The sequence below is a fragment of the Periophthalmus magnuspinnatus genome, chromosome 9 (assembly GCF_009829125.3).
Source record: "Periophthalmus magnuspinnatus isolate fPerMag1 chromosome 9, fPerMag1.2.pri, whole genome shotgun sequence".
Classification (NCBI taxonomy): Eukaryota; Metazoa; Chordata; class Actinopteri; order Gobiiformes; family Gobiidae; genus Periophthalmus; species Periophthalmus magnuspinnatus.
The window spans coordinates 10525839-10547431 of record NC_047134.1 but is presented as its reverse complement, the minus strand read 5'-3'; the positions used below and the strand labels follow the sequence as shown (position 1 = coordinate 10547431).

The 21593-nt window shown below is 37.5% G+C and overlaps 6 protein-coding genes across 7 annotated transcripts; 3 read left to right on the top strand and 3 right to left on the bottom strand.

Annotated features, from left to right (window-relative positions):
• The first annotated feature begins 156 nt into the window (after positions 1 to 156).
• On the top strand, positions 157 to 2971 carry acaa2 (acetyl-CoA acyltransferase 2). The gene is made up of 10 exons (XM_033972393.2): positions 157 to 260; positions 636 to 802; positions 875 to 1003; positions 1082 to 1198; positions 1302 to 1449; positions 1527 to 1702; positions 1792 to 1921; positions 2000 to 2070; positions 2160 to 2314; positions 2628 to 2971. Exons 1-10 carry the CDS (start codon positions 245 to 247, stop codon positions 2710 to 2712), a joined length of 1194 nt encoding a protein of 397 aa, XP_033828284.1. The 5' UTR covers positions 157 to 244; the 3' UTR covers positions 2713 to 2971.
• Positions 2972 to 3407: 436 nt separating this feature from the next.
• On the top strand, positions 3408 to 6150 carry rpl6 (ribosomal protein L6). Its single transcript, XM_033972395.2, has 6 exons — positions 3408 to 4312; positions 4415 to 4513; positions 4865 to 5008; positions 5583 to 5631; positions 5709 to 5893; positions 5966 to 6150. Exons 1-6 carry the CDS (start codon positions 4166 to 4168, stop codon positions 6116 to 6118), a joined length of 777 nt encoding a protein of 258 aa, XP_033828286.1. The 5' UTR covers positions 3408 to 4165; the 3' UTR covers positions 6119 to 6150.
• A 546-nt stretch (positions 6151 to 6696) lies between these two features.
• Positions 6697 to 8020, bottom strand: dynll1 (dynein, light chain, LC8-type 1). Its single transcript, XM_033972400.2, has 3 exons — positions 7898 to 8020; positions 7176 to 7313; positions 6697 to 7053 (listed from the first exon to the last, which is right to left on the bottom strand). Exons 2-3 carry the CDS (start codon positions 7305 to 7307, stop codon positions 6916 to 6918), a joined length of 270 nt encoding a protein of 89 aa, XP_033828291.1. The 5' UTR covers positions 7308 to 7313; positions 7898 to 8020; the 3' UTR covers positions 6697 to 6915.
• Positions 8021 to 8726: 706 nt separating this feature from the next.
• Positions 8727 to 11634, bottom strand: polb (polymerase (DNA directed), beta). Its single transcript, XM_055224120.1, is given in 16 exon segments — positions 8727 to 8909; positions 9022 to 9161; positions 9293 to 9360; positions 9480 to 9521; positions 9523 to 9561; positions 9650 to 9720; positions 9794 to 9866; positions 9928 to 9982; positions 10059 to 10110; positions 10184 to 10233; positions 10388 to 10446; positions 10525 to 10599; positions 10661 to 10720; positions 10722 to 10749; positions 11173 to 11230; positions 11476 to 11634. Coding segments are annotated over 16 exon segments (1026 nt in total). The 5' UTR covers positions 11537 to 11634; the 3' UTR covers positions 8727 to 8814.
• Positions 11635 to 11974: 340 nt separating this feature from the next.
• On the bottom strand, positions 11975 to 14549 carry enkd1 (enkurin domain containing 1). Its single transcript, XM_055224214.1, has 9 exons — positions 14516 to 14549; positions 13793 to 13883; positions 13482 to 13700; positions 13223 to 13389; positions 13017 to 13142; positions 12901 to 12956; positions 12508 to 12657; positions 12274 to 12410; positions 11975 to 12201 (listed from the first exon to the last, which is right to left on the bottom strand). Exons 2-9 carry the CDS (start codon positions 13875 to 13877, stop codon positions 12041 to 12043), a joined length of 1101 nt encoding a protein of 366 aa, XP_055080189.1. The 5' UTR covers positions 13878 to 13883; positions 14516 to 14549; the 3' UTR covers positions 11975 to 12040.
• Positions 14550 to 15194: 645 nt separating this feature from the next.
• vdac3 (voltage-dependent anion channel 3) lies at positions 15195 to 21587 on the top strand. Of its 2 annotated transcripts, XM_055224036.1 has the most exons (10): positions 15228 to 15294; positions 17257 to 17430; positions 18096 to 18167; positions 18307 to 18356; positions 19420 to 19572; positions 19765 to 19817; positions 20058 to 20285; positions 20380 to 20530; positions 20633 to 20690; positions 20781 to 21587. In XM_055224036.1, the coding sequence occupies exons 2-10, from the start codon at positions 17259 to 17261 to the stop codon at positions 20870 to 20872; spliced, it is 1029 nt and encodes a 342-aa protein (XP_055080011.1). In that variant the 5' UTR covers positions 15228 to 15294; positions 17257 to 17258; the 3' UTR covers positions 20873 to 21587. The 2 variants fall into 2 exon arrangements, with proteins under 2 accessions (XP_033827875.1, XP_055080011.1); XM_033971984.2 differs by lacking the exon at positions 17257 to 17430 and having other exon boundaries at positions 15195 to 15294.
• The last annotated feature ends 6 nt before the right edge of the window (positions 21588 to 21593 follow it).

Below are 21593 nucleotides of genomic sequence, written 5' to 3'. Positions count from 1 at the left end.
TTAATAAATGTCTATGTATGTAGGATATGCAAAAAACGCATATATTTGTTGCATACGTTACAATGGCAATATTAACAGTCAATAGTAGTTTTATATATTTTTCTTTTAAAATTACACTTTCCTAATTTGTCGAATCTCTTTCCGGTATAAAATAGGGGAAAGGTCGTTTTTGGGGGAGTGTTGGAAGAGTTCGTCCACTGCAAGTAATCTTACAAAAGTGAAGTGTGTACCGACCAGCAGCATTATGTCTCTACTCAGAGGTATGGAAAAAATACACTCAAATAAGGCTGTAATATCTATATATTTTTTCCCTCTAACTGGAGCACAAACACATGTCTTTGTCGTTATTAAACTACTGTTTTGTTTTTTTTTTTAACTGCGCAGTGTTGGCCTATTAAGGTGTGAGGAACTGTTTGATAAACATATTACATAGATATGATTTCAGATGTCCTTGTAGTTTACAGAGGGAACATAAAGTTCCATTTGTATTTATGGTTTAATATCCTAAATTTTAATATCCTTAAATAAACAGGAAAGCCAATATGGGCTCTATGGTGTGTGTACAAGTAAAAGATTATTAACACTGTTATAAATGAATTCACCAAAGTGTTTTTTTCCCTCCTTTTTCTCCTCAGGTGTTTTTATTGTGGCTGCTAAGCGCACCCCATTTGGAACCTATGGGGGTGTTTTGAAAGACCACAGTGCAACAGACCTGGCAGAGCATGCAGCAAAAGCTGCCCTTGCTGCAGGAGGTATTGCTCCTGAGATAGTCAACAGTGTAATTATGGGAAATGTTATGCAGGTGAGGACTACATTCATTTGTTAGATTAATGTCTCTAAATTACATGTTCCAACAATACGCAACTTATTTTAGAGCTCAGCTGATGCCCCTTACATTGCCCGTCACGTTGGCCTGAGGTGTGGTGTTCCTATTCCAGTCCCTGCACTCACTGTGAATCGACTGTGTGGATCAGGTTTTCAAGCTATTATCAATGGTGCACAGGTAAGAATGGTCACATTCATTTAAATTATTATTATTTTAATCTTTACCGTAGAATACATAACTGTTCTATATTTTTAGGAGATTTGCCTCAAAGAGTCAGAGGTTGTCCTTTGTGGTGGTTCTGAGAGTATGAGCCAGGCTCCTTATGCTGTCCGTAACATTCGTTTTGGGACAAAATTTGGATTTGATCTTAAGGTTTGCTTTTGAAGTTTATTTATATTTATGGTAAATTGGTTCTATTGTAATTTTTTTTTTATTTATAATTTCACATTATTTTACTGTTTTGCCTTGTGAAAAGCTGGAAGACACACTGTGGGCAGGTTTGACTGACCTGCATGTAAAGATTCCAATGGGAATTACAGCAGAGAACCTGGCAGAGAAATATGAGATTTCAAGAGAAGACTGTGACAAATACGCCTACCAGACACAGCAAAGGTGGAAGGCAGGTAAGTTTGGGGCAGTGAGATATTGTTTCATTTATTACACAAATGAAGGCTGTATCCATTATTGTTTTCTCTCTTAGCTCATGATGCAGGATACTACACTGCTGAAATTGCTCCAGTGGAATTGAAAGCTAAGAAAGGCAAAGTATTCATGGCTCAGGATGAACACCCTCGTCCTCAGACGACACTTGAACAAATGGCCAAACTCCCTACTGTGTTCAAAAAGGGTGGAACAGTCACAGCTGCAAATGCTTCAGTAAAAATGATCTGACTGATGACCTGACTAGAACAGAGTTATAGATTGTTATGTTTGTGTATCTACCATGAACTATTTTCGTTTTACAGGGTGTCTCTGATGGTGCTGCTGCTGTAGTGATTGCTAGTGAAGATGCAGTAAAAAACCACAAGCTCATGCCACTCGCCAGGATAGTCTCTTACCATGTATCAGGCTGTGACCCAAGCATTATGGGCATTGGTACTTAACATTTTATATACTAGTGTGTGAATAGTTTCATGTAATATGGTTTTATAGACTGATCATTCATTGTTGCAGGTCCAGTTCCTGCCATCACCGAAGCTCTTAAGAAAGCCGGCCTTTCATTGACTGACATGGATTTAGTGGAGGTAATTTCCATTGCATGATTATTGCAAACATCAAATAGAAAGCAAAGACTAAGCATTGTATATATTTTATATTTTGGACTCTTGTTTAGGTTAATGAAGCGTTTGCCCCTCAGTACTTGGCAGTATCTAAAGCATTAGGTCTGGATCCTGAAAAGAGCAATGTTAACGGTGGCGCTATTGCTATTGGTCATCCACTGGGTGCCTCTGGTGCACGAATCACTGCTCACCTTGTTCATGAGCTCAGGTAATATCAACTGTTTGTCATTTAAATGACTTGCTGTAACTAACAATAATTTAGTAGTTGACTTGTCAGTAATTATTTATTTGATTAGTTGACAGGTCAAACTATTTTCTTTTGTACACTAGGATAAAAGATTATAGTATCATCTGATTATTATTGACTGTAGGCTTCAAGGTAGAGATTGTTTCATGAAAATTATAAATCGTTGCCATTTTGATTTCATGTTTTTGCTGACTTTGTGATAAAACATCTTTTGACATGTCCACATAACAAATAGTGATGACTTGTGTTTTAACAAACTGTTTCTTTCTAATAGGCGAAGAGGCGGCAAGTATGCTGTTGGCTCTGCCTGTATTGGAGGTGGTCAGGGGATTGCAATCATTGTTGAAAATGTTAACTGAAGAAACTAATCATGCTGAGAAGGATTTTTTTCTTTTTTTCAATTTTAACATTAAATCACACACAAAAGTATAATACCTTTGAAACCGAGCCTGGCAAATTGTTGCATATGCATCCAGCACCCACTGCTGCTAATTAGAGAATTTGTACAGTGATTTGTAAACCAATCTTTTCTGTCATGTGCCTATAACAATGTAACAGGCAAATTATTATAATAAAAAAATACAGCAAAAGCGACCCAAATGATCTGACTTAAGTGCCTATAAAAATATAGAGGTCATTATAATATTTGTTTTTCATAGCTTGACTTACCTTTAAAATGAAGCTGCTAATTACTTTAGTAGTTGTAGTTTTCTTCGTGAGTTGCACTTTGGTGGTGCATTGTTGTTTAATAACCAGAGGGATGTGTGGACTTTGAAACTTAAATTGCAAAATCCCTGGTTCATTGAGGTACACTTGAGAATTCAAAAAGTATTTCATTAGGGTTAAAGGTATTTATTAATGGTCATTAACTATAACACAATATATAATATAACACTTGTGCTCAAAAATTGATATAAAACCTGGAATCAAAACCACTAACGCAAAAAGAACTACAACCACCATAGTTCCCACAGCACTTACGCCGTACGTCAGCGTCATTATGCGACGTGGATATATACGTCAAATGCCCGGATGTCGGTCTTTTTTTCATAGCAAAGGTAAGATGTCTACTCCATTCGTGTTACTGTTCGCTAAAAATCCGAGTTCATCTACTGTATGGAATAAAGATATTAACATGTAGTCAACGAGGAACGCATGTCCAACACTCTATCTTACGATTTACAACAATATTATGTTAGATTATCGCTTCTGTTATGTTCTTTATTGGCATTCACTGGAGCGATAATGCAGGCCACCGGCTAGCCTTCATGCTGCTTTTAGCTTAGTTGCTATCAGACATAAAACTCACATTGCATGAGGATTGCAGTGTAAAAGACGCGGTCATTTTGTGTCAGTGCATAGCGTAAGCTCCTCACTTAACGGGATTTAATGAGTTTTATGTCACTAGATCTTTGGGTACTAAACAGTGACAATTGAGTCCTTGTTTATACCGACACGCCAAACCTCGAAATCCTCACTTTTATTCACATAACCTAGTGGATCACCCTATAACGGTTTGGAATCAAACTTTCAAAATGATTTCAAGTGAGGTTAATGTGACATTGCCCGTCAGAGATGTATAACTCATTTAGTTTGTTTACTTTCTGCTAATTACTTTTTAAACCTAGTTTTGCTTCTAAGATTTCCAAAGTTTGCCAGCCTTAGTTCATACAATGACATTGTGAGCTGTATAATGTATAAACTATTATTGAATGATATTTGCATTCCTAGTTGTGTGCTGTTTGCTTATTTGTAGTTAGATAAAATGTCACACTATGACAACATTCTACATGTTTTGTTTTTTTCCTGTAGATGGCAGAGGGAGACAAAAAGTCTGCCAAGAAGAGGCACGGGAGCCGAAACCCGGTTCTGGCCCGGGGTATTGGTCGGTACTCCCGTTCTGCCATGTATGCCCGCAGGGCCATGTACAAGAGGAAAACCAAGACCACCGAGACCAAGGTATGCTCATACATGAAAGTGTCATCTTTATGAGACCCTTGATTTGAGGTATTTTCATTGACTTGATGTATTTTTGTCCACATATCTTTGTATGTATTTTAGATTGAGAAGAAGCTCAAGGAGAAGCCCAAGGCCACTGTTGTCAAACCCGTTGGAGGAGACAAGAATGGAGGCAATCGCGTTGTCAAGCTCCGTAAGATGGTAAGATCACAAGTCTTCATGTTTAAAGGTATTTGCCACAGAAATGCCTGTCCTTTCAAAATGAAATGTAATGTATGTTTCTGGCACACCATCTCACAAGTCCAAAGTAATGAATTAATAAGTGTAGGGATCCTTATTTATGCTTTTTTGTTAACCTTTTATTGTGGAAAAACGATGTTGCAGAAAGTAAACAGGTTTTTTAACAGATGAGAAGAGAAGAAATATCATGGGAGTTAGAAACCGTAGGGACTGGCATTGTCATAAATTGTTATTCTGATTTGGCAAAGCCAAGATTGGTAATAAATTATATAGAACATGCATATCATGTCTTTCTTTTTCTTTTACACATAGCCCCGTTACTACCCAACAGAGGATGTTCCTCGTAAGCTGAGGAGCCATGGAAAGAAACCCTTCAGTGAACACAAGAGGAAACTGCGGGCTTCCATCACTCCAGGAACTGTGCTGATCCTGCTCACTGGTCGCCACCGTGGAAAGGTGAACTATTGTCAACACTCATACTTTTTGATGCCGTTGAACCTGGTTTGTCCAGCACATTGTATGCCTTTTAATTGCTGTACTTTTGAGTGCTCAGAAAGGCACTTAACAAATGGTTACATCGAAAAACTGCATTCATTAGCCACATTTTTGATAAAATCTGTTCTGTATCATGATTGTATTTATAACTGGATAATGAGCTAAAGCCCATACCCCATTTGTGTTACTGGAAAAGTGTCAAATACTACCATAAAAACCCCTCTTGGCATGAAGGGAAATGTGGAATTGTTTGACTATGCTTGTTGCATCTTTTTGCTTAGTCTGCATGCTCTGCATAAAGCTCATGTGCACTGTACCTTCTAAAATGATTTGACAAACTAAATGGCAAGAAGTCATCTAAATGTTGCAAAGTAAAGCACAGTTTTGCTTAGGTGTGTTCCTGCTAATCAGTACTGCTTTATTGTAGACTGTAAAAATGTCAAAAAAAGCCCACAAAGTTCACCATTGCTAGATTTGGAAAATGGTCCCAACTTGACTTGCTCTTCTTTCTTCTAATCACTATTTTCTGTTTCAGCGTGTGGTGTTTCTGAAGCAGCTGTCAAGTGGTCTCCTGCTGGTCACTGGTAAGCACTTTATTGTATGACCGCACGGGTAGTTTATCAAGACGTGTTGTGATCAAGTTTTTTTTTTTTTCCTTTAGGCCCTCTTGCCCTGAACAGAGTCCCGTTGCGCAGGGCACACCAGAAGTTTGTCATCGCTACTAATACCAAAGTTGACATCACTGGTATGAAGATCCCCAAAACCCTAAATGACACATACTTCAAGAAGAAGAAGCTGAGAAGGCCCCGTCACCAGGAAGGAGAGATCTTTGATACAGAAAAAGAGGTGAACTATTGCACATTAACAGTACTTTAACAAGTAGATGAGTATGGCTGATTTTATCGTCTTAAATTGTAGAAGTACCAGCTGACAGAGCAGAGAAAAGAAGACCAGAAGGCTGTCGACTCTCAGCTCCTGCCCCTTATTAAGAAAGTTCCACAGCTTAAAGGGTACCTGCGCTCCTCTTTCTGCCTGTCTAATGGTGTTTACCCACACAAGCTGGTTTTCTAATGTGTTAATAAAGAGCACTCTGGTTCCCATCATTTACAAGCAATCTGCGTATTTAATGCTTGGTTTACTTAGGTTTTACATGAACTGATTTGGCAATTAGTGATGTTGCATACCAGCATAATTAATACATTCATTTAGGTCTTAAGTGATTTGTGAGTGTTACTTTGCTAAAGCTTGGTCAATTTGCACTGAGCTGAAAATCATTTAACATCTGCCAAGTCTTGATTAAGAATGAGTCAAACCTGAATGAACGTAATTGCTTTATTAGGCATTTGAAGAGCATTACTAAAAACAATTCTTCATGTAATGCTTAATGAACAAAAGTCCCCCTTATATTAAAACTTCATAAACATGAATCTGGGAAAGATGCTGAAGGGTGGAGCTATTTGTGTCTCTTCCCAGATTTTGAATACCCTTTGGGACTTCAGACATGGTGTATAGTCTTTAATTGTGCTGCAAACGCCAGCTCCTATCACCCCTTCAAATTCTTTGAACAACTCAAAATGGTAATTTGTTAATTCAAGACACAATTTCAAGAACTATTGTTAGTGTATTGATGTTGCCAAAGAGAACAAGAATTTTAGCCCAGCCTAAAAGCTTTGCTTTAATTAAAAAACAAGTTCTAACGCAACAATGACAAAAATAAATACAAGTCTCTCACATGGCCATGTTTCTCCCAAAAGAAAATAACAGTTAAGCACAGAAAAGGCAGAGGCCCCTTGCCAAAGGAATGATGGGTGCCTTGTTTAATCAGTCAATGATGTATGTAGTCAGCTTGTTGTGAGAAAAGTGGTTCCTCAGCCTGACTTGAACAGCAGGATGGCCACCTGACCCAAGTAGAAGTAAATAAAATGCTTGGTCTCATGGGTTACGTAGCTGCCGAAGTTCCTCCCCACAATGCAGTGCCAAGTTGGGTTGTATTTTTTGTCAAACTCCTGTAAGTGTAAAGATATCACATTAGATATTTTCTGTTCATTTTACACACATCATGTGTGCAGTTTGTCATTCTGATGTGCTTTGGCCACATGTGCCCAGTGCATTTGTGAGGATGTGTTACCTTCTTGATGAAAGCAGCGATGTCCTTCTCTATGTTGTATTTCTCCAGGGCCTGGGTGGCACACTCCACGGCGTCCTGCTGCATGTCCTCAGACATGTCGGCATTCTTGATCACAGCCTTTCTCTCTGACATGGTTGCCTTGAAATATCAAAACACAGCAGAAGATTCATCATTTTCACAGGCGCATTGCCAAGTATACAACACATTTAGATACGCATGAACCAGAGTCTGCTCCTGAGCATCAAAACTCCTTTAATTTAACATCCAGATAAAGACAGAAATTAACTGTTTGTCGAACAATGTTATTACATAACAGACATATCTATCTAGCCATTTATAACAACGTTGCATAACTTGAGCTCAAATGGATGAAGCGATGCGTAGTTTCTATGGATACACAGGGAAATGGAGCTTCATGCATTTTATTATCACACAATAAACGCAAATATAATATTTAAGGTGCACCAGAAACAGCGACACGATTAACACACACCCTGTGGAGTACAACACTTTAATACATAATAAATTACATTATTTTCGTGGAAATTATTTTTAGACACTGTAAAGTGCTCTTCTGGCTGTAATTCCACATGGATGTGCAAAGATCAATGAAGCTCCTTTTTCTCACAATAGAAAAATATTATACAGCAGCAACTTCAAACATATCAATAATGTACATGAACCAAATCCTCCACCAGCCTTTAAAAAAGACATAACTCTACCTTTCCGTTGTCTGTTACTCTTGATAAATTGATGAAACGACTTCTCCAGCAGCGATAACTCCCGCGAAGTGGTTGACATAAAGTAATGTGGGTGTGTAGTGGAAAGAACCCGCTGTGGAGCCGCGCTCTTGATTGCACGAGAGCCGCGCACGGGCCGCTCTGATTGGTTCGTTTCACGGCTCTTTCTCCGGAGTTTTGCTCTGCATTTTATTTCAGACCATCATGCATTGCGGCAAACTTGTCACCGTGGCAAACCGTTACAAACATCCAATGCGCCAATATTTTATTAATTCATTCAAGACTTATTTTAGTATAGATTTCTTTATCGATAATGTACACTTTATGACCTAAGCATATTGACAATAATCAATTACACATTTAACACAATAGTACCAATTTTAGCCATGTGGTTGATTAAGTTTATTGAAAGATATTTAAAATTCTGCAAACACCTGTTATAAAGCATACAAATCAGAGGTGCTCCAAACATTTTATAAACAAGCCCAGTTTTCAGTTTCTAAAGGTACTGTAAGCACTCATTCAAATCGCACTTGCGTTGACAGTTTTGTAAAAAAAGTATGCCGCTACATCACTTCAGCAGTGTTGTCTACATTGTCTCTTAAAACACACATGCACAAAACTTCCTACATCCACCCCCAAAGGATTTGTCTCTAGTTGTGCGTGTCTATGCATACAAATACAATAATTTGAGCTTTAAACACCAATACTAGAAACAAATTCCTGCACGTTTTTCTTCAGTTATATTTAGGTTACATAAAACACACTACCATTTAAATGATATAACTAAAATGCACACATTTAAAAAAAAAAAACTCATATTGTGACATAACCATTTATTATTGGACTATTGAAATAAATACTAGCAGAGGCACACAGATGTTCATATCCCTGTAGCTTCACTCGCTGCGATCCTTTGGTTCTCTGTATTTATAGTGGATGTATTCAAAGATGTCTCTCTCGCTATCCACCATCAGAGGCTCTCCTGCCACACCTACAAAACAGGCATGACACCATCATATGTTATAATACCAGCCACTGTTCAGATATTTCACACACAGTCAAGACATTTTTATTGATTTATATTTAACTTATCAAAGACTCACCAGTAACCCCGAGTGGGCGTATAGTGTACTCATTTAGAGTAAAGCCCTTCTCCAAAGCATGGGCTCTCATATTTTTATTAAATATGTCGCTTCCCGTGAAATACAGCACTCCACAATAGTACTGATCCTTTGGGATTAACCTTGAGTGACAGAGGAAGTACATGCTGCATATACTTTTTTCCATGTACAAGGTTTACACACTGAAATGTATTAATAAAAAGAAAAAAACAATAAACCCTGCTGGAGACAATAATATATTTTAATGCATTACCTAATATCAATACGTCTATGCAGATATTCTTCGTCATCTTCATCACTCTGCTCAAGTTGGCAGACTCCCTACAAAAACAAGATCATGAACGACCATGAGCAGAGTCATGCGAATCATGGTTTGGGTACAATTACTGTAACTCCATTACCAAACATCAGATTCAAAGTTTCATGAACTAGGTCCTCACCATGAACTTTGTATCTCCTTTGGAGAGTGTGTCTGTCACAAAAACCAATGGACTCCAGATGGTCCACCACAGCATGGAGCAACTTGGCTGAAATAGACAACAAATTAAACAACTTGTGTAATTAGGATTAGTTGAGAAGACTTGGGCAGTCTTAAAATATGTGGCCTTACTTGTTTCTCAGTCTCAGATGTGTAATTTGGGTGTGTCAACAAGATATCTATATCACCACTTGAAGCTGCTCCTGAGTTAAATTGAACACATTTTCTTAGATGACACCATATCATTGTTTTTTTTAAAAAGCAAAAAGCATTTACCCCTCCTGTAGCTTCCACAAATCGTCCCAATGTATTCCTCATCAATTTTAAGCAGTTCTCCAAGAATTAGTTTCTAAAAATGGTTTCACATTTAGTGAACAACAACATGGCAAGAGTATATGATCATTATTTACCTCCATCTTTTCCATTTCAACTCTTGGAATTCTTTTCTCAAATTCTTCAAAATATCTGCAAAAACAACCAAAACTATGTAAAACGGCCTAAAAACAGCCATATTTAACTATCTCAACAAGAGACTACTTACCTTAATCCAATTTGCTGGTGGTGATTTAACTTGTGCTCAATTTTTTTCAAATCTACAAGACAAGTAGGAGAAGCAAGTAATTAGATACTTGAATTTATACCAAACTTGCATAAGATAAAACAAACCTTCCAAGGTTTTCACGCCTTCCTCATAAAACTTTCTTGCAGCAGCAGGGCTAAAATTCAAATCCAAAGAACAAAAAGATATTAAGTCATTGAGGTTGTGAATAGAACGACTCACATTATTAAAATTGTATGAAACAATAAGTGTATGAAATAATGCAATTAAATAATACGCACAGACAAATAATAAACTGTGAAACCACCTACCCAATTCCAGTGACTCTAGTTAGAAAATTAATAGAAGAACTGGTATCATCACTACGAATCTAAGAAGGAACACAGTCATGCAATTATTAGTACACGAGTTGGAGAAATTGGTTGCAGACTTTTTATAGATTTAATACCTTTTCCAATTTCCTTAGTTTGCCAGTTTGAAGGAATTCGTCGATCTTCTCTGCGATTTTAGCCCCCACGCCGTCCTGTTAAAAGAGAAACAAAACACAGTGATCAATTTATTTAAATCTATCTCAGCAGAATGACAATTTGTGAACAATACATACCAATTTTTTTTGCCTCTTCTCCACTTTTGATTTTTGTTGGGGTATTTTGCAATAGTTGATGCTGCTTTCCTATATTGCAATGAGAGATTAGACCAGAGGTGTCCAAACTTTTTCATCGAGGGCCACATCTCAAAACATATTCGAAGCGGAGGGCCACAGACCAGTGATGAATGCAGTGCGGTGCTTTTTTACACAGCTTTGACGGAGCCGCTGTGTATTAATAAGGCTTGAAACACATTCATTTTAGGTCTATATCACACTGCAATGTGATGTTTGATGGTGATAGTGGTAGAAATAATATAAATACTGCTGTTAAAAGATCAATTGTTATGATCAATTGGGTCAATTCAGCAGGAGGCTTGAGGGCCAATAAAAACTGGTCTGAGGGCCGCATTTGGCCCCCGGGCCTTAGTTTGGACATCCCTGGATAGACCTTTTCCTCTAAAACTGCACAAATGTATATCTGTATATCTATATCTGAGCACATCTTACCTGTATGCATTGTATTTGTGAATTGCCCTGTTTACGTTCTTCTCGTAGTTGGCAAGTTCTGTACACATAATTGCAAAATATAAACGAGTAAACAAACCAGCTATAATAAAATACTATTACAATATATTACATGGGCAAACTATCTTGTGCTATGTATTGCATTTTAACAGATATTTGCATTTGTTTAGGAGAAAATAAAGTACGTGGAAAGGTAGCTGCAAAGAGTGAAATTATTATTATTTAAACCCATCTCTTCTGACTATACCCACATCTTGCAAGCTAAGCACCAACCCTTTAACTCACCAACAAGAAAGTCTGTGATTCCTTCATTTAGGGATTCTTGGGGCGCCTTCCTCTTACTCATGTTTATGTTTTATGTTAGAATATGCCCCCGTTTATCTATATATGAAGAAATACTTCAACAAATATATTTATACCCGAAATAGCTACTAGCCTAGCTAGCTCTGTGCTAAACAATGCAGAAAGAGCGATGGGGGCAGGGCAGCGCGTGCGCAAACGTCATCACATGCTGAATTTATGACATCATCTTAAAGCAAAACTACCCTTTAAAAACATACATTTATTTTAAACAAAACCTTTTCATTTTCAAAACGATTTTAGTGTCCGTGTTTGCTTGATTCAAAAGACTTTTTTTTTTTTTTTTTTGCACGGTTATGAACTGATATAGCCTTTTACATATGTACAAAATAAGCAATTTTACAATAATACATCATGAGCCAGCTGATGCAAACCATAGCTACAATGCAATATCAAAACAATAAAAATTATGAATATAGCACATTTAAAAAATTGGGCTTCTGTCTTTACAAAATCTCATAAATCTGTGGTATTTGGATTTCTCATGTTGTTAAAAATCATTTTTTACATAAACTTTGTCCCTAGAAAATATTTTGATGGCTTCCTCGAGCTCAGAAAGTCTGCAATCAAGATGAGCCTTTCGAGTTTGTACACTTAGGTTGTCTGCTTTGAGGGGAAGTGAAAGTAGCTCAGACACCAAGGAGCGGTGGCCTATGGGAAAATCAAAATCAGTGGTTGTGTACATTTTGTAGAATGGGTACATGTAATAAAATGTTTGTTTACTTTCTTTGAGGGATTTAAGAGTTTCCTGTCTCTCGCTCTCAGGCATCAGTGTGTGACCGGCTGGAGCAGATGGATCAGGGGCATTCCTCCTTCGCTCTTCTTCTTCTCTCCTCCATTGCTCCTTTCTTTCCTCAAGACTATGCACAAAGTTAGTATAAAAGTTCATAAAAAAATACAGCCAATTTACAATCTAGCATATGCCTTTTATTTATGTGCAATGCTTTTTGGAGCCACTTACCTACTGAGTGGACTTGTCCTTTGACTGCACTGGGAATAGGTTTTTCCTTAAGGCTTGACAAAGACTGAGAACGACGCAGCGCTGTTTTCCCTGCAGCCTTTGCATTATGTTTTATGAAGTTTACGGTCTGGCCTTTGAACCAAAAACTGAGTGCATAACAGTAACACAGAAGAAATAATAATAATCAATCAATACAGTTAGGTCAATCAATACCGACCAACATTTCATAAGAAAGAAGCATTTAAAGAACTTCAAATGTAAAACTTTCTGGCTCATTGTTAGCATGACAATAGCAATGTTTATGATTTTTTAAGATTTAATGATTTATAACAAATGTATATCATTATTGTACATTTAGTTAATTGTAAACTGTAATATTGATCTTTGACAACTTAGTAACAGAAGCAAGTCCATTTACTTCCTGTTCAGAATTGCTGACCTGATTCTAACATGGTCAAAATGGTCTCATAAAAGTTGATTTTGCCAATTATTATGGATTACTCACTTGTGGATTCTTGTCATTTTTAAAGTTACATGATACTGAGCGCCGCAAAACTTTGGGAGAAGTTTGTGATGCCCCATGTGCCTTTAGAAAGTTTTGACACTGAGGTTTGATTGCTGAATGTGGAATCTGCATTTAAAAACAAAAATAATTAGAACTTGCATTGCTAAAGGTAAATATTTGTGATTGTGTCCCCTTGTTATTCATACCTGTAGCTGTGTCGTTACTTTTGAGGGAACATGAAGATACTTTGAAGAAAGAGCTTTGACTGGAGCATGGCGTGACTGTGTGATCTCAGCCTGCTGCTCTCTGTAGCGTTTTTGGATCTCCCTGAGTCGCCGCACATTCTCTTTACCAAAATCCTGTACAAGATGTTCTATGGGTCATGGAAATTCAAATGAAAAGTTAAAAAATGGTAAAGTAAGTAGTTTGCATATTTTCTTGAGTTAAAACTTAAATTCAAGTTACTCTGCTTAGGAGTATAAATGAAAGGGGCATCATCTAGCTTGAGCAACTCGCCCACAACCCCTTTTTTTCCTCTTTCCAAAATATGAGCAGCATTTGGGCCAATGCGGGGATGCTGAGCAGGAGTGCGAGCAGTGTAGAAGCCTGGATACAACACAGGGTCTGGAGCAAGTGGTCCTGACAACAGACTTCCATCATGCTGCCCCTCTAAGCGTCCACGAGCTGTACAAATATCAAGATGAAAATGATTTGCTCTAGTACAATGTAATAATTACTTAGCTAATATAAAGTTTAGCTCCAGAAAAACAACAAACCTGAATTTGTACGTTTATAGAGTTCAGGGAAAAGAGAAGGATCAGGAGGGATTGGCCCAGATATTGATGAAGGACCCTCACACATTGTACCCTGTAAATGAAGTCAAAATGATTGAGGCAAGTTTCTATAAATTTGAAGGGTCTACACGAGCTAGTAATAATAAAGTATGTACAATAGGATACCACTCCAACTTACAAAGTTTAAATCCAGGCTCAAAACAATTGTTTAGCTGTGCATGTGACTAAAAGGTTTTTATTCTGCACTTTTCTCCTTTAATGTTAATTTTATGGTGATTATTTGTGATCATTTATGTGTAGATTTGTTGAATTGTGATTTGAATGTGTTTGAATTTCTTATTCTGTAAAGCACTTTGAATTACTTTGTGTACGAATTCTGTTATACAAATGATCTTGCCTTACCTTGCCTTGCCTATAGTCAAATTTCCTTTAAGAACATGTAATAAAGACATAAATATATAGGTAGTGGAATACAAGTTTGAAGTAACATATAAGAGTAAATTTTGCTACCAAATGTTAGCATCAACAGCTAGCCTAATGTTAGCTATGTTAACTAATTACACAAATCCTATCTTCTACTCTGGTTTATTAAACAAAGCAGCAACCTTCACAGAACAAAGCTATTGTTATAAGCTTATCGTTTGTTTTGACAACGTTAAACTACGATTAAAAGCACAACATAAACACCACCTACTGAACGTGTACCTGAAATGTGCCTTTATCATCGGAGGTGTCTGATGGCGCTTGTTGTGCGTCACCATGGCGACGGCGCTCAGCCGCAGACCGCACGCGCTCTTCTCCTGATCACGTGTAACTTTAATGTTTTAATACATTTAACTAATCCTAACTCATCCTGCTGGTACCATTTACTGATGGCTAACTGTAAAGGACTGTAGTATCAGTCTAGCTTCTCCGAGGTAAAGAAAGTACCCATTTAAAACGCAAACTAAAGCTGATAAATGTTATTGAACAGCGCCCCGTGCGGCCTAGCGGTGTACTGTGTAAAGCGAAAGAGGGATACCCACAGAAACACAAAATAGATTTTATAGCATCAGTTAATAATTTGGATTTAATACGTCATACAGTATTATCAAGTACACTGAAGTTTCTGAAAGCTAGCTATAAAAACATATCTAGCACTTTTTTTTTTTTTTTTTTGATAAATGGACATTGTGTTCTACAGGTTCTTGTCGAGGCTCTTCCACTATTTCAGTTAAGGCCCTGCTGATGTTCTGCACGTTTTTCTCTATTTACACTGAATTGGTGCCTTTAGCAAATATACAGCATCATAAACTATATAAAAGCACATGTCAGTTTTCTAAATGCTAATACTACACACTGGCCCCGCCCCCAGGCTCGGTCCAGGCTGTGACGTAGTGACGCTGTGACGTTGCGCCTGCTGTTTGTCTGTGAGCTGCTCCTTCTCTGTGTCCCGCTGCTCGGAGCAACTGCAAACTCTGCACACTCCGTCCCAAAAAAAACAGGTAAAGAATACTGGTGTCATGTTTTATTTATGTGTTTATCAAGATATTTGAGCTGCTTTTGAGCTTTACTGCATGTGGACCCTGCCATGCAGTCACACCATCAGAGCACAGGGCAGTATGACAGTTACATTGGGAGTCAGCTCATTTGCCCTTTTAGCTTCAGTGTAATTGTTTCTCTTGTGAAGACTCTCAGTTTGGATGTGCTGCGACAAAATTAAGCAAATTCTCTATATTTAGGCCACTTTAATTCTATATTTTATTCTGGTGATCAATTGGGACTGAAACCATAGGCCTGCATTTTGATGAAGTAATGACCCTACATAAGAAATAAAAGTTTTTAAAATACAGTATTTGGGCCAAACTATGCTGGAACAATGGAAGCAGTGAACCTTGTTCCATATGGAGAAGGGACAGGGTTCATCTATGCAACATGATGCCATAAAAGCTAAACATCTTATGCTTATCAGTCTGTTGGATTCTGCGTTTGAAGCCACCCTTGTCTGTAGGTCATTGTGCAATACCTTAGTGACTTGTAGCGTTTATTTGAATTGATCAAAAGTTTAAATCATCCTGTCACAGCTGGGGAATTTGTCACTTTTACTTGTTGTGTCCTGAACGTCCTTATGGTCAATGGGCACATCACTCCTTTATTTACTACATTGAAGTTATAAATTGCACTTGACCTTATCTCAGACATACCTCGTGCTGCAGGCCTACCACACATGCTGCACTAGTTGTTGGCAAAATGATTGGTCACTAGTGTCACCGCCTCTGCTTGTCTGACAGACACTCTATTATTTCCACTAAAGTAGGCTATAAACTATACAATACACTGTTTATTATAATAAAATTCTCAGTCATAAACACCCTGACAAGTTCAGAAATAATAAATAATAATAGGGTATATGAATGTTTTTGCCCTTGTGTGATAATGTGTCCTGCTCTCGTCTGCTTTTCTTTTTGTTTATAGTTGCTATTTGACCTTTGAGCTTCACTGTTGTAGTGGATGACAGTGTTGTGGAAATGGCTGCCTAAGGCTAAACACTATTTACAGTAAAAAAAAAAATCAAAGTAGCACATGGCTCGCAGTGTCTTCTTCTATAGTTCTCAGTCTATTGAAAACAATGGAATTTAAATGAGCATTCTTTATGTAGTGTTAAACTAACACAAAATAAAGAGTCAAGTCAGTTTTAAAGCCATACTCACGTGTTTTTTAGTGTCAGATTCACCTGGGCTAAATATATCCTGGTGAGGTGGACTGTCGAAGGCTGAGGAAAATGACAGGGCATATCTGTTGCTTTACATAGCTCGTGCTTAAAATGTTACACTTCTGATGATTAAACAAGATTTTTTCAAGTACATTTAAATTGTTGTTTTCTGTTGTCTATTGTACACAACTTTATTTTTTTTCTTGGCTATTACTTTTGTTGCCTTTACATGTATTCTTTGTAGCTAATGTTCCCATGTGCACAGCATGCCGTCTCTCTCCAGGAGGCCTGTTATTTCCTGCTAAGATTCACAGCAGTAAGAGCGATATTTTGCACATTTTTCAACAGTAGGACCAAGAATGGGACCACTTTCTTACTGGCTTTTTATATTTAGGTGTTTCCATAGTTTAAGAGGAAATGAAAGTCATAATATTTTAACAGGTTTATAGTCAAATTACTAAGATTACGTTTTGACTCACCGCAAATTAGTAAACAGAAAGTTTTAGTTCATTTATGAATTTATTTCGAGCAGATTAATGAACCCAAGAAGTAAGTATATATTAATCCAGTTAATGTACATTTAGTTTTTTTTTTCCTTATACAATCTCGAAAAGGAGTGGGAAGAAGACAACTTGTTTAGTTAGTGTAATAAACCAATACATTACGGTATTTATGAGAGAGCATTAGATTGAGTTAAACCACACATACCTAAGTAAAGGTTTACCATGCCCACTTCCACTTTCTATTTTTGAAGCCATGGCAGAGAAAGAAGTGAAGAGTGTGGTGCCTCCTGTGGTGCCAGTAGTGCCAGTGGTGCCTGCTGTGCCAGCTGTACCTGTGGTGCCACTGGAGCAGGCAGAACAAAAGAAGCAATCAAAGAGCAAAGACCATTGTAAGACATGTCAGCACCACGCACCAAAGGCTCATGGTGAGTCAGGGCATGTTCATGTGAGGTGGAGGACATGTTGGCTGCATCATGATCTGCTTTAAGGATAAAGATATATGTGTAATTTGACTTTTACGTTTAAGTCATCTTTACACTGGCATGGTTTACTGCGTAGATTAACAGTTGTCTTCTTGGCCAGCGGCTGCTGTCTATAACATACATCACCAGTAAAGATGTTGCCAAACTGCATCTGAAACGTGGAAGCTGCAGCTTTCCATAGCTTTCTGTTGGTTACACGTTGTCCCTGATGTCTTCAGTGTATTTATATGTCCTACTTTCTTGAGTAGTTTATCATTTGGTTGCCAGTGGCATGTTGCCAAGTTTTGTGTGAGAGAAGACGACGGACCACAGCAGAGTATTACTGATGTAGTCCTTTGGCTTGGACTTTCATCTCACTGGACAAATACTGAAGAAACAGGTTTGTAAACTACCTGGTCAAAAAGTGAAATAAGCAAGAGCACCCCATCTCCTCAATCTTTGAAATATATCATCTTTGGGTATATATAATGTGTCAACACATTGTATATTTATACATTTAAAATGTTTTGTCAGAGTTAAACTTAAAAAAGCACTATATATTTGGTGAGTAATTTTATTTCCGATTTAAAGGAAATGATGCATTTATATCAACAAATCTTCTCCCTCAGGAAGTATGGCCGTCCCTCCCGCGTACTCAGACTTGGGCAAATCAGCCAAAGATATCTTCGGCAAAGGGTTTGGTGAGTTATAAAACACAGTTTATGCATAAATACAGCATGTAATTTTGACACAGAATATAATCAGTTATGATCATAGAACGTCCGATAGATGACACAGTATTAGTTTTTCTTATAGTTTTCCCTTTACATTTGTCTGCAGGCTATGGAGTGCTGAAGCTGGACATCAAGACAAAGTCTCAGAATGGTGTTGTAAGTAATAAGTGGAATTTTCTCCACCATTTCATGGTGATAATTCGCTTAGAATGCTATAGCTCGTATGTAAGAGTTGGGTCATTGACATTATTGAATAAATGTACTTTTATTCAGTCCTACCCTCTCTTTTAGACATTGCATGAAAAAGAAAACAGTGTATGGAAAGATGCACAGGGGTGAATGTGTTGATTCTACTGTAAAAAACACTTTTCTTCTTATTTATCTGATGTCTTTAGGTTAATGCAGTGTCAGTCTTTGAATGGAGCAAACCTCTATGTAGTTCAGGCTAACCCTCAGTCTTTTGTCTTTTTCTGCTTCCTGTGTGGATGTCCTTTCAGATGGTAAGAATGAGTGTGTATGTAATGATTAAACAGATGTGGTCAAAGGTAAACCCGTGCTTGTGTGAGGATCTTTAGGCACTGTTTATATTATCTATTCACAGTTATCACCTCATGTTGTAGCATGTATCACTTTATTAGCTCAGTATTATTTTTTCTTCACTTGTGCACTTGTATAGTTTAATAGATTTGATTGTTATAGAATTTGTTTTCTATATGTTTGTCTACATCTCAGATGGAGAACAGGGAGCAATGTTGAGCCACTATTTTTGAAAGAAATGGAAAATGCTCATATGCTTTGCAAAGTCAACCATATTGACTTTATGCTTTCTTGAATCATATCACCACCGTTGATGCTATAGATTAAAGTGAAATATGACATTGGTGTTGATTTCAAACTGTACAATCTTTTATTTCCCAGTACTTACTTTACATTAACCATAAACCAGGCCAAAACGTCTCCCTGTTGAATCTTTGCATCAAATTCTATTTGGCGATATTGAGACCCAACCATATCATTGACTATTAGAAATGACTGAATCTCTATTTCTGTTCAGATTTGTGTAGACACACCATAGAACACACACCTGCCCTTCTCACTAAAGGTGTTTTATACTATTTGGCATCACATACCCCACGGCCTGTTCACTTTCCCATTATAAAGTGTATGTTCCATTATAACAATATCTGAAATTATTTTTGCATTTGATTTTGTCCTTCAGGAGTTTGCCACTTCTGGATCCAGCAACACGGACACAGGAAAGTCTGGAGGTCACCTGGAGACCAAGTATAAGCTGAGTGACCTGGGCCTCAGTTTCAACCAGAAATGGAACACAGACAACACTCTGACCACCGAGGTCACCATAGAGGACCAGGTCAGTGCTGCTCAATGGATACACATCTCTTTATATTTTTATCCAAATTAATACATTTGTATAATAACACCCTTCAAATATATGGTTGAAGTAAAAATGTACAAATGTTGAGGTTTAAAACAAGCAACGCCATAATAATTCATTTGTAGATAATATTTAATCATCATTAACACATTTTCTTTCTTTCTGTAGCTGGCTAAGGGTTTGAAGCTGGGTTTGGACACATCGTTTGTGCCTAATACTGGGTAAGCCATGTCATCCGGATGATAAATGTTATTGAGTATCAGTCAATCAATCAAATCAAGTAACATACAAGTTATTCATCCTCTAGGGGCAATTTAAATAGTAGTCATTAAATATTACAAATTTACCTTTATACACTGTACGCTAATAAGCATAACTAAAACCTCTGCTATGCTTTTGTGTGAGACCCTTCTCTTTCAACATGTAGCATAAATAATTATTCTTGTTTGTTTTATTTTTAGGAAGAAAAGTGCCAAACTGAAGAGTGCATACAAACGTGACTGCATTAACGCTGGTTGTGACCTGGACTTTGACATGGCGGGCCCCACTGTCCATGCAGCTGCGGTGTTGGGGTACGAGGGCTGGTTGGCTGGATACCAGATTGCCTTTGACACTTCCAAATCTGTATTGACCCAGAACAACTTTGCTATTGGATACAAGGCTGGTGACTTTCAGCTACACACTAATGTGTAAGATAACACACATATCACAACTTATCAGAACATGGCAGATATTTGTAATGCTTTTCTATATTAAAAAGGACATGTTTCTTTTTGTTTTCAGCAATGATGGCACAGAGTTTGCTGGTTCAATTTACCAGAAGGTGAACAGTAACTTGGAGACAGCTGTTAATTTGGCCTGGACAGCTGGCAGCAATAACACACGCTTTGGTATTGGTGCAAAATACCAGCTGGACAAGGATGCGTCTGTGTCTGTAAGCAACTCAATTTGTGATGTATAGATAGAACAAGGGACGTTCAAGTTCAAAGATGAATAGGTTTCTTTTTATATGTGATAATCAATGTTTCCTTTACAGGCCAAAGTTAATAACACCTGCCTTGTTGGGGTTGGATACACACAAACACTCAGGCCAGGTTTGCATTACATTACATCTTTTCAAAAATGCATAACTAAATCTTAACTATCAAAATGAACTAAACGGCCTTTATTTTACCTTTTATCAGGGGTGAAACTCACTCTATCAGCTCTAGTTGACGGGAAGAATGTGAATGGTGGTGGACACAAGATCGGTCTGGGCTTTGACTTGGAGGCGTAAACGGGGAACGCCTGAGAGACGACCAGCGACATGCCTTTCCCCGGAGATGGAAACCCCAAGTCATAAACTGTCATCCAGTCTACTACAATTTTGGCCTTAACTCTTCCACCTCAATGACCATTTGTACTGTAATTTTAAAGAAAGCATTATTTTGAATGGTTTTCAGATGTACAGTTTTGACAGCAATACAGTTTATAGGAGAAAACATACCGTACCAACTGTTTTAATATGCTCAAATGTATCTAAGTGCACTTTTCATTTCTTTCATTATGAAGTCAGGCGTGAAGCACCTTATTACTCCTCAGCTCACTTCTGTTTTTCATTAGGATTTCGAACATTTTTAACAATAATCTGTTCCCCTCGATGTTGTATTGTTGCATGCCTTTTTTGTAACCCTAGTGTTACATAAATTAGGACAGAAATTGTATAAAGACTTATTGAAGGCTTGGGAATGAATAACAAATGAATGGTCTAGGTCTAAGTGGCCACCTCTTTACCTCAGTACACTAACACAGTTTTCATGCTGTGAGGATTTTCCAGCTTAATTGTTTTATCAAACTTGTTTGGTGAGGTACTCTTTTGCATGTTGTGTATCCAGTGTGTCTTGACTAAAAACGTGGCATTACAGTTAATTTGTGCAGTGTTCAAAAAGAGTAGTCAGTATGTAACTACTCTTTTCAACAATAAACCCATGGAATAAAGAATGTCAAACAATATAGTA